Source organism: Notolepis coatsorum (assembly GCF_963971535.1).
Source record: "Notolepis coatsorum genome assembly, chromosome: 13".
Taxonomy (NCBI): domain Eukaryota; kingdom Metazoa; phylum Chordata; class Actinopteri; order Aulopiformes; family Paralepididae; genus Notolepis; species Notolepis coatsorum.
The window spans coordinates 41,862,317-41,874,793 of record NC_140177.1 but is presented as its reverse complement, the minus strand read 5'-3'; the positions used below and the strand labels follow the sequence as shown (position 1 = coordinate 41,874,793).

General features: G+C 42.6%; 1 protein-coding gene across 3 annotated transcripts in view; it reads left to right on the top strand.

Moving 5' to 3' along the window:
• Positions 1-12,477, top strand: part of pik3ca (phosphatidylinositol-4,5-bisphosphate 3-kinase, catalytic subunit alpha) — a 49,323-nt gene that overhangs the window by 18,531 nt on the left and 18,315 nt on the right. For all 3 annotated transcript variants that reach the window (XM_084327170.1, XM_084327171.1, XM_084327169.1), the window contains exons 9-14: positions 2,665-2,799; positions 3,165-3,289; positions 3,512-3,593; positions 5,407-5,571; positions 5,780-5,883; positions 10,819-10,990. In XM_084327170.1, coding sequence (XP_084183296.1) covers positions 2,665-2,799; positions 3,165-3,289; positions 3,512-3,593; positions 5,407-5,571; positions 5,780-5,883; positions 10,819-10,990 — 783 coding nt within the window. The remainder of the gene's footprint in view (positions 1-2,664; positions 2,800-3,164; positions 3,290-3,511; positions 3,594-5,406; positions 5,572-5,779; positions 5,884-10,818; positions 10,991-12,477) is intronic.

Sequence of the window (12,477 nt, the reverse complement as noted above, 5' to 3'; positions counted from 1 at the left end):
CTACCCACACATCTCCAAACCCAACCGGGGGGGTCGTTTGAACTCAAAACTGATCGTTCAGTTTAGGTAAAATAGACATAGAATATACCTTACCTTAGCCAGAAGTTACTCCAAAAAGAATAATCCCCAGTGATCCCATCGCCATCGCGATTACTCGTGTATATGTCTATACTCATGTATACGGGAAATAGGCTTCAGGCAATGAAATCTCAGAGCGATCGCTCTGTCTCTGAGGAGGAGGAGCCCTTGCAAAAAAAGAAAAGGTGTCTCCACACCAAGCTATTCCAGTTCAAAAGATAGGCGATACTGCCACCTGGTGAGATTCGATTGTCATTGCAATTCCAACGTAGGCAGATGAGCCAGGGAGACCTAGAGAGCTCCGGCTGAGTGTATAGAACGGGGATCAAAGGAAAAGGATCAAACACTGAGTATACTCTGGTTTTGGCGCTCAACGGTTGGCGAGATAACCCAACTATACTCAGGTATGGCGCCCAATGAGTTAATGAACCAAAGGGTAATTTGACTTGGCTGCTCAAGCTGTTCCATGGCCATGTGTGTGTTATTCCCTCATTAGTTAATTTACAAGGAGCAGATACATGGCCTAGAGTTAATTTCAAGTGTGGTATTTGCATTTGGAATCTGTTGCTGTCAATTCTCAATATCTGGTCCAAAGAGCTATCACTATCAGTGAATCAAGAAAAATCTAAACGAAACCATCAGAGAGATAACAAAAACATTAGGTGCGGTCAAATCAACTGTTTGGTACATTCCTAAAAAGAAAGAACACACTGGTGAGCTCAGCAACGCCAAAAGACCCAGAAGACCACAGAAAATAACTGTGGTGGATGACCGATGAATTATTTCTCTGGTGAACAGTTGGCCAGATCAAAAATAGTCAACAATCAAGAGAATACTTCACCAGAGTGAATACAGAGGATTCACCACAAGATGTAAACCATTGGTGAGCCTAAAAAACGGGAAGACCAGATTAGAGTTTTCAAAAAAAACATCTAAAGAAAAGCCTGTACAGTTCTGGAACAACATCCTACTTGTACCAGAATGATGGGAAGAGAAGATTATGGAGAAGGAAAGGAACTGCTCATGATCCAAAGCATACCACCTCATTAGTGAAGCATGGTAGTGTTATGGCATGGGCATAGGTAGGCCAGTCTCATATGGCATGTATGGCTGCCAATGGAACTGGTTTCTTTGTATTTATTGATGATGTGACTGCTGACGAAATCAGCAGGATGAATTCTGAAGTGTTTTGGGCAATATTATCTGCTCATATTCAGTAAAATGCTTCAGAACTCATAGGACGGCACTTCACAGTGCAGATGGACACTGATCCGAAGCATACTGCTCAAGCAACCAAAGAGGAAGTGGAATGTTATGGCCAAATCAATAACCTGACCTGAATCCAATTGAGCATGCATTTCACTTGCTGACAAAACCGAGGGGAAAATGCCCCAAGAACAAGCAGGACAGTTGCAGTAGAGGCCTGGCAGAGCATCACCAGGGACGAAACCCAGCATCTGGTGATGGGTTCCAGACTTTAGGCTGTCATTGACTGCAACGGATTTGCAAACAAGTATTATAAGTGACAATTTGATTTATGATAATTACTTTTGGTGTCTTAAAAAGGTGGGGCACATGTAGAAATTGTTGTAATTCCTACACTGACTGTTCACCTGATTTGGATGTAAATACCCTTAAATTAAAGCTGAAAGTCTACACTTAAAGCACAATTTCAAGTCCATTGTGGTGGTGTACAGAGCCAAAATTGTGTCAATGTCCAAACATTTATGGACTTTACTGTACAACCTAGGACAAAACAAACCAATATAAATCACGCCGAAAACGTATCACGTCATTACCTCTGTGTTAGGTCATCCGGAGATTCATAAGCTTAATATTAAATGTCCATGTAGGGGCGGTCAGGTGGCGTAGCGGAGATTGTGCTCGTCACCAATGCAAGAGGCTGCGGTCTCGACTCCCGGAGAGTCAGCATTGCCTTGGCTTGGGCTGATCGCTATACTAACTCGTTTGGCTGAGTTAGGGGGAGGTAAGCCGTGGGTGGGTCCTGGGCGTTGTGGACAGCGACCCCTACAGTTCGGTCGGGGAGTCTGCACAGCGAGTGTAGGATCTGGAGAAAGGTAGTGTGACCTTCCACACGTTACACTCTCCCGGTGAGAATCTGCGCTGCCAGGCTGGCTGCCGGCTGGCTGCACATGTGTCGGAGGAAAGCATGCGACAGTCTCCGGCCCCCCGGACCAACAGTAGGGGGGGGGTGCGCAACAACCAGGAAGGGGGTTGGGAATTGGCATAACGACTAACAGTGGGATGGGAGAAAAATCGGAAAAAAGGAGGGGGGGAAAGATAATAATAAAAAAATAAATAAAAAAATGTCCATGTAGGGAAATGGGGCAAATCTCCCACTGCTGAATGGGGAAACACCGTAGGGAAGACTAAAGGGGCATGCCAGAAAACCGATCAAACGTAACTCTTCACAATTGCGCGAACATTCAATGGCAGCCGGCATAGGAAAGTAATTGCTTGACTTGACTTGATGCACTAACAAAAACAACACGTTTCAAACAACAGTACCTGGACGTGCAGGCTTGATGTTTGACCTCTCCCCTTCACCGACTTGTAAACACACAGGAAACCCCCTGTCTGGAGCTGGAATTTGACCACTTCAGTAGCCCAGTCAAGTTCCCTGACATGGCCACAGTAGAGGAGCATGCGAACTGGAACATCTCCAGGGAGCTCGGCTTAAACTACTGCCACACTGGTTTTGTAAGTATAAAAAAAAAAAAAACCATCTATATGTGCATGTCTGTTGTATGTCATCTTCTTAATCAATATTGGCATTATATGCAACTCCGTAGGGATGGATTTTTAGTTCTGCTAAGATCCATGTGTGGGTATCTTTCGTTCTTCTTGATAAATATTGATGTTCTAGGTAAATATCGATTTTAGTTCCGACTTTGCGGTTAAATGACTACTGCGGTCTATCTCACATTACCCACAGTGGTGTCTGGGTGTGCCTGTGTGTGTCTCTGTCTCGTCTGTGTAAACATGTGAGGTTATGATGTGTGAATCTGAAATAATGATTGATCGTCAAGTGTAATGACCGGCGCCGGCGGTGTTGTGTTCCCCAGAGTAACAGGTTGGCGCGGGACAACCCACTGACGGACAGCGACAACGAGCAGCTGCGCCTTGTGTGCAACAGAGACCCGCTGTCTGAGATCACTGAGCAGGAGAAGGACTTCCTGTGGAGGCACAGGTACCGTGTGCATGTGATGATGTGAACTGTAAGGAATACATTTGATCACTGAACATTGAATAAAATAATAAATAAATAAAAATACCTAATTTAAAAACGTTTTACAAAACTTGTTCAACAACACTAAATTTTTATTTCATATGCTTTATTATTTCAAAGGTGTTAATGCATTATGTAGCCCTAATAAATATGTTATATTTTCTTTATACCAATCTGTTTCAGACATTACTGTGTTAATATGCCTGAGATCCTTCCCAAGATCCTCCTGGCAGTGAAGTGGAACTCCAGGGATGAGGTTGCACAGGTAGGTCTCAGGTTTCTACCACTCAGTGAAGTGGAACTCCAGGGATGAGGTTGCACAGGTAGGTCTCAGGTTTCTACCACTCAGTGAAGTGGAACTCCAGGGATGAGGTTGCACAGGTAGGTCTCAGGCTTCTACCACTCGGCTCATATTCGCTTCCAAGGGCATCACATGCAACTGGTATTGCATTGGTGTTGGGAAGTGTAATATGAAAACAAAATATAAAACATTTCCCTCAAATATTTCAGATTTCATTTTGTGGAAAATAACCTTTTTGGAGACAAACCTTGAGTGTTATCGTTCAGCTGGAGCAAAAAGTCATAGTAGACATGTGGCAACAGCAATGTTAGCTAGAAGAGCTGGACAACCAGCACGCCCCAAGCTTAGCTTAATCAGGCTCAGGGCCTGTTATACCCTGATTCACGTAGGCATCTCCGCCGAGAGAGGACCATCCCCCTCGACCGGCAGATACGTTAAAACATAGTTAGTTTGAGTGAAACTTGTGAAACGCAGTTCGTCCAAGTGCAACTTGAAAAAAGACAATATGCATAACAATCTATGCGAAGTTCAGTGCAGAGTTCAGACAATAAAAAGGCCAATGCGTTAAAAAGGACAGGTCGTCTGAATTATACTTGAAAATAGTCAGTATGCATACCCTTTTCTGGAATAATACAGCGTAGATAAACCTTGAGTGTTACCGTTCTGTTGGTCCGAAAAGCTGTGGTAGCGATAGTGTTGGCTTGGATAACCGGAAAATAAGCACGCCTCGTACTTAGCACAACAGGGCTCCGGGCCTGTTATTCCCCGATGCCGGTAGCCTGCTCCACCGGGGCCGGCTCGCCTCCCTCGGCCGGGGGGGCTGTCGTGCTGCTTCGAAGGAAACTCTCCGCCTCGGACGGCGACGTGAACAGGCAGTTGCAGGAGACAACTCCGCGGCCCATCTTGATCTTCAAAGTTGCAGGGTATAGTAGGTAAACCTTGATGCCCCTCTCACGAGCAAATCCCATAGCCTTAGAGAAGGCCTTGCGACGCCTGGCGGTGTAATCGCTGAAATCCGCGGCAAATCTAAGGGTATAATTACCCACTTTTGGAGGGTGTTTCCTGGCCTTTTTGAGAATAGTCTGGCGTGTAGTGAACCGCAGACAGCAGAATATAAAGGCGCGTGGACGTTCGCCCCTCTCCGGCGGACCGTTCCTGAATATTCTATGCGCCCGCTCAATCTCCGGTAGAGTGACGGTCGGAAACCACTGTGGAATCATCTTTTCAAGGTACTGAATTGGCACATCGTTTTCAATGTTTTCGGGCACGCCGTATATTCTGATATTGCACCTTCTATTCCAGTCCTCTAGGTCAGCCATCTTATTTTCGTAAAAAATAAACTTTTCTTCAATCGCAGAGATTTCGGTGGAGTTGGTTTCAGCTACAATCGCAACCTCTGCCATCTCTTCTTCCACTCTAGTGAGCCGCGTGGTCGCGGCTACATCCTCCTGGAGCGAGTCCAGTCTGTTGGTTAGCTGCAGCATGCTAGCATCAAGCTCAGCACGGAACAAAGTCCTGATAAATTCACCGTCAACCTCATTTAATGTTCCAATCTTGTTCGGTATTTGTTTAGCCATAACTACGAAGTATAATGTGAGCGTATGGTGTAAAAAGTCGTTATCAATATTAATGTGAAGTGGTCACGGAGCTCGGAAAAGTCACGCAGCCATCTGATCCGAGCGTAAACCGGAAGCCCAGCCCTGAGCATAGTTGTTCTTTGTTCTTTTTACTTTTCCGAATTGTTTCCTTGTATTTAATGTTCGTTTCCGCCTCTCAGATGTATTGCCTTCTGAAGGACTGGCCGGCCATCAAACCAGAACAAGCCATGGAGTTGCTGGATTGCAACTTCCCTGACCCCATGATCAGAGATTTTGCTGTGAAGTGCCTTGAGAAATACCTAACAGACGACAAACTCTCCCAATACCTCATTCAGCTGGTGCAGGTACGACACGTCCTCGTGAAGTGGACCGCATCGGGCTTGTCCACTGTGTCAAACTCATCTCATTTGAAGTTTATGGAATGGGCTCTTCACCTTGATATGATGCATTGCGTGGGAGTGAGGTTGTTATGACTCCCTTGTAAATTACCATTAAGAATACCGCTTTTCTGATGTTTGTGTGTAAACGGACCCTGTTTGTTTCTTTGCCCAGGTTCTGAAGTACGAGCAATATCTTGACAACCCACTCGCCCGGTTCCTGCTGAAAAAGGCACTGACCAATCAGCGGATAGGACATTTCTTCTTCTGGCATTTAAAGTGAGTCTATTTCAAACGGTTTCATGGATATAAGTTCTTGTTTACTATGCAAGTTTAAAGGCTAACTTGAATGTCATTTGACTCCGTTTGGTGTCAAGTCCTGTAAAACCTGTTGAATTTGTACATGTCAGTATTGTGGGAAAAGCAGAGCTGTGTGTTTTTGAATGCAGAGCGTGTTTTGTGTATTCTGCATTATGATCTTCATTATGTGCAGCCTCATGAAATTACCATTGATGGGAAAATAGGCTTGTCCTCAACTAGAGAGTCTTACTGTTTAATCAATATTTTGTCATTTGTAAGTACACTATGACGATACAAAAATATTCCTGTCTTGTAGTCCTCCAAAAAAAACGGAATACCAGTTGACTCCTTTTGAACTAGTTTAAATAAAAATACCAATAAACTAGGGCTGGGCGATATGGCCTAAATATAAAATCTGATTTGTTCACACCACATCCGATTCACGATTTTAATAGATTATTTTCTCTTAACACTTTCTCCGCCAATAACGTCATAGAACGGGTTTCAAGTTCATGCGAATTCTGCCAGATCACGGCGTACAACGTTATTCTGATCATATTTCATATTTTCGCCATGGTATTCATATTTCACTCACGGATCATTGTCTGAGCCGGCACAACTCTGCAATGCTTCAATACTGCCACCTGGTGGCTGATCGGCGAGTTGCCAAACCGGATATGCCCGTTGGAGCTCGGTCCGTCCCCTAAATCCGTCCGGCCATTCGTTTATCATCCCAGGACTCTAGCCACACACCGTGGATATGGATCGCTGCCATAGCTCAATAATCCACATGATTTGGGCTGTTATTATTATTATACAAACTGGAAATGGATCGCCTCGATCCCCATCACATAACTGGGATCTGTTTGCTCCAGTATCATCGGCCAACGCTAAGAGGAGGCTGCCGTGAGTTTCAACGTTTTTGTTTATTATTATCTAGGGATGCCCCGATCACGTTTTTTGCCACCGATCACCGATCGTCTTGAGCCACATAGGCCGATACCGATCCGATAGCGATCGTTTTTGGAAAAAACAATCAAAAAAAATATTTTATATAATTTATTTTTAATCTTTTTTTATAAAATATATATATATTATATAATTTGACTTGTACTTGTATTATCTGCGAGACATCGCCACCACGCAACATGTCAAAATGCTCGCTATCTGCAAACGGCTCCACTGTCTGTGTGTACTCGAGTAGCCTCCAGCTATGGCCAGGATTCTCCGGCGCTGCAGCTGGACCCTAGTATTGGTATAAATCACATTCAGCAAGCCCTCAGCTCGAATACGCATCGAATCAATGTTATAAGACATTGATATCAGGAGCTATCTGTAGCTACTGCTAGCCGGCTAGATAACGTTAAGACAACGCCTCAGTGAACTATTTAGGTTAGAGCTAACATGAGCTAACGTGAGCTACCGAGTCAACGGAGGTAACTTATCATGCACTCGACTATTGCTGGAGCATTTGTTGATATCAGCAGCTATCAGTAGCTAGCCAGCTAGATAACGTTAGACAATGCCTCATGTAGTCACTGGGTCATTTAGTTTAAACAGTAACGTTAGCTCGGTAGGTAGCCAACGTTAGCTCACGTCGCATGACTAGCAGACTGCGAGGCTCTTGTTTACATGAGTGCGGGAGGGGCTGGGGAGGAGGAGGCGCCGTACGCTGTGTGTCTGAGAGAGAAGTCAGCAGTGACTGTGAGATCTCCGCTAAGAATTGGATCATGTTTTTCGATCGGTTTTGACGATCGGCGAAAATAAAGCATTATCACAGATTGCATATTTATACTGATTATCGGCCGATAACGATCGGCGGCCGATCGATCGGGATATCCCTATTATTATCCATACAAACTGCTCTGATCTATATATCACCCATACTACATGAAGCATTTAACGACGATCTAATATATGCATTTATGCCTATATCTCACGTTCTAGGAATTACTGCAGAAAACGATAAAAACATATTTATACTCTAGACGTTATTTTCGTATGAATGTGTGAATGAAAAAGTAAAATGTTCCTACATCCTGAACGATAGATAATCGATGTTGAATGGGCCATAGTAATGTCAATTTAGCAATACAATTTAAAAAGTTATAGCCCTGCAAAGAAGGTGAACATCTCCATAGACTTACAGTACTGGCAGAGAATGGTATAAGATGATCAAAGTGGTGGCAGGGAATGTGTTAACTAGAAACGCCAAGGAAATCATTCAAATAAGCTTTGTTTTTATTTGACACAAAAATGATCAAACCAAGATTGGGATTGAAGTGCAAACCTAACTTTCACCAATCTTCATTTAAAAAAATAAATAATAATATAAATATATATATATATATATATAAAAGGCTACTCTTGATCAAACAAAGATGGATGTCCCTATTGGGATTAATAGTGCAATAACTTGCTTTTTCACCAAACTTCACTTAAAACAAATAAAAGGTGCCTCTTGATCATCAAACAAGAATGAATTTCCTATATGCGAGCCCCACTCATTTAATATATAGTGCAAATTAAGTGTTCAAATGAAGGCATCCAATAATAGATTAACCATTGTCTTACCTTAATGCAGCAAAATGCGACATTTCGTCTTTGCGCCAATGATCTTTTCTGTTTTAACTTTGTCTGTGAGTGTGAGATCACTTTCAATGTGAAGCAGACTCTCAGAGTTGCCTGTCTCTTCTGGCGCATTGTTGTTCTTAGCCAGTTTCCGATGTGATGTATGGTTGTCACGATACCAACATTTTGGTTTCGATACTATACCAATATGAATTTAGATACTTTTCGATACTTTTCCTCAAAATCAGGGAAACACTCTCGGATGTCATTATTGTTCTTTTATTTTAAAACACAACAATGAACAATGACAAGAATAAATAAATAAAATTAAAAGCAATGGCATTCAAAATGCTGGAGAACTTTTTTTGCACTCAAAACAGTTGCTGTACATGTACAAGGTTTCTGAACCCAGCTTTCTCAACTGTATATATATTGGAACTTGGTTCATATGCTAGCTCTCCTGACTACAGTTCCTTATACGAGCATTAGAAAATGTCCACAATGCTATAACAGAAACAGAAAAGCAAGAACAGAAAATAAATTGAAAAGCCTAATAACAAGCTATACATAGCCTAAACTGCCGTGCTGAAAGCTAGTAAACACAACCTAGCTAGCACATTTAGCTTAGAATAAACTCTGCTAACGTTAGCTTATATAGCTAGCGAACTATAATTCTAGTTAAAGCTAGCTAGCTAACGTTAATCAATAAAGATCCTCACTGCGATTGCAGATGGTTGTGATAACTAATGTTACGTGCTACAGTAGCTCCTATCAGTACTGTAGTCCTGCCATTGATGCCAACATTTGTTGGACGAGCTATGCTAGCCCTCCTGACTAGTTTATTGTTCTTCATTCCAGAAGGTTGCTTCCGATAAACTAGCGCAACGTCACCACTGACAGCAGCGCTGTGCTCCAATAGGAAGGCATTCGCATGCATAAATGAATAAATAAATCGAAAATAAACGCAGTTTAGTATTTCGAACACTCTAGTACCGCAGTACTATACTAATACTGGTATACCGTGCAACCCTAATGTGCCTCATTGCTGAGGAAGACCGTTCACAACTTGAATCACAAGTTGCGGTGCTGACAGCAATGAAGGGAACGTTTTTTGTCATTTGGATCTCATCATGCTTTGAAAACAATGTACATACAGTAGCTCTAAAAAGTTTCCACGATTTGATGAACTCTGACTCATCATGTCCTCTTAGAGCAAGCCCTTGTATGCCAAATATAAAGCAACATACAGCCTCAGGTGATCCGTAGTTATGCCTAGGGGCAGCCCAGTGCAGCTTCTAAATTACTTTATATGTTGCCTTGGAAAAATACGCAGATTTATTGGGAAAATGGATTATCGGCTATTGTAACAATTCTGCCTCATGAACTTTGGCAAGCTTGCCCAAAATTTTCCCTTCTATCACTAACATTATTGTTTAAGCATTTTTGGTTGAAATAAAATTTGGCAATTTCTTTTTTACGATTAATTGTGAATATTTTCATGTTGAGCTATAGATTGTGGATGAATACGCACAGAAAGGTACACCATGCAAATGTTCATGCTTTATTTGTTTTAAACGATACTATTTAGAGGTTGCGACCCTCTCTGCGCCGCCCCCTATCTCCCTGTCTCCGGCTGTCTCGGAGCGATGACCGGAGTGTTGAACGTCCCGTGATTAAGACGGGGAGGACGCGACCCTCTTTGCGCTGCCCCTGTGCCTCAAATAGATCCGCTATTAGCTCTATCCTTAATCTTCCAAAATGTTCAGTTGCTATCGCTATCAGCCCCATCTTAAATTTTTCAAAATGTTCAGTTGCTATTTCATGCACTCATCTGTGTTTCACTACACACATGAGTGCATGCTTACCAACTGTCCGTCTGCAACACTACTATCACCGACATCTAAGAAGGGAGATCCCCCCTTGAATGGCCCTTCTAAGGTTTCTCTCCTCCACACTGCCTGTGGTGCAGTTTTTCCTATTGTTAGGTTTTAGTGAGTTTTTCCTTACCTTCGCGTGGGGTATGTCTGGGAGTGTTTGCATTTATTTTAAATTTGTTGGACCTTATGGTGTTCTTGTTTTGTTCTTGACTTATTGTTATGTTTCTTCTTGACTTGTTTAAAGAAGACGTGTCCCGGCCCATGGGGACATTAACGTGTGTTGTCAGGCCTTACAAATAAATTTGATTTGATTTATTTAGAAATGGGCAATGGGGAAATACATTGCGTTTTCAAGATGGTGGACCGGCCGGAAACAGCAATAACATAACCACTACACCTCCCTATTGCACAGTAAGCTGATACTTGTTGTGACATGGGACGGTTCATTCTCCTCTTCCGCCTCCAGGTCGGAGATGCACAACAAGACGGTGAACCAGCGGTTCGGCCTGCTGCTGGAGTCCTACTGCAGGGCCTGTGGCATGTACCTGAAGCACCTAAGCAGACAGGTGGAGGCCATGGAGAAGCTCATCAACCTCACTGACCTCCTCAAACAGGAGAAGAAGGATGAGGCACAGAAGGTAGTGTGGTCGGCTATGGTCTATGTTACTAGAATATTGAATTATGGAAAATATAGATTTTTGGGTCATACACAGTCACACCTGTTTCTTATATGGGTCGCCACATGACAGGATTAAAGGGGCACTTCACCAGAAAACAATGCTGATTTATTTAGCACACAATTAGATTAGATTAAGTACAACAGACAGTTGTAGAAACAGTTTTACACACATTCATTTAGTTTGAGTGTAAATGAGTTTGAATATGGCCACCATCCTTGTGTGTTAATTACAGCACCATAAAATGATGTAGATTAAAGAATAGCAATACCTCATCTTATAGGGACTGCTACCTTATCATTTTATTGGGCTGTTATTGGCGCAACACAGGGATTCAGTGTCATTGATGACATCACTGGTGGCCATATTCAAACTCATTTACACTCTATAACCGTCAATCTAAATGAATGTGTGCAAAACGTGCGCTTTAATAATTGATTTAATTTGACTGCCAGGGACCCAGGTTGAATCAAAATCTTCTTGTCTCTGTTCAAGGATCCCTGATTTATTGTATCTCAGAGATCCATTGGATCCTTCTGAGCCAAATGGAGTTCTAAGCCTTTGCTGTTCAAGGGCTGTGCTGTTGTAATCTTTCCACGCAGTCATCAGAACAACGGTAGAGGATTTGCTGTAGTCTAAAATCCACCCTAAAACAGGATTTACATTTTGTTATTACAATGATCTATGACAGTTAACACTTTGGCTGCCATGGGTTAAATTCATTATCAACCGTAGGTTGCCGGCTCTATTTGTCTATAGAGAAAGTCCCCTTCTTTGCAGGGCTATAACGTTTTAAATTCTATTGCTACATTGCCATTATTAGGGCCCATTCAAAGTCCTATATGTATTGTTCATTGTGTAGCAACGTTAAACTTTTTCATTCACATATTCATAGTAAAGTATGGTCTAATGTATAAGTATGTTTTCATCTCTTTCTGCAGCTTTTTCCAGAACGTGATCTATAGCCCCAAATACATTATATTGATGATGCAATACAGTTTTATGGCAATCAGCGCGATATAAAAAATTCCAACTAGACGTACTTCTAGAAGTTACTACACGTCATCTGATGTTGACCGGATGGGCTAGGGGGCGTTTATAATTCCGTGGGCAGCGTTATACCAATCATCTAATGTGGGTCAAATGTTGATAATAGCAGTTAGTATCGAAGACGGTAACTTTACACGCTAAAACTCACCCCAGTCTCCGCGCGCCGTTGGGCGATCATCGTAGAGTAGAAATTTTATCATTATGGGATGTAGATTTACCCGGTCCATCTCCAGCTTGTATAATGGTATATACGTCCAAATCATGTTGTTTATCGATTGCTGTGTATTGTGACGAGCTAGAATGCCGGGACCTATAGCGAGTGCCCGGAAGTAATACGGCCGTCCAGCACAACCTCTATGGCACTTCCTGTTAAGCGTTTGCGCCGATCGGCCACCAGA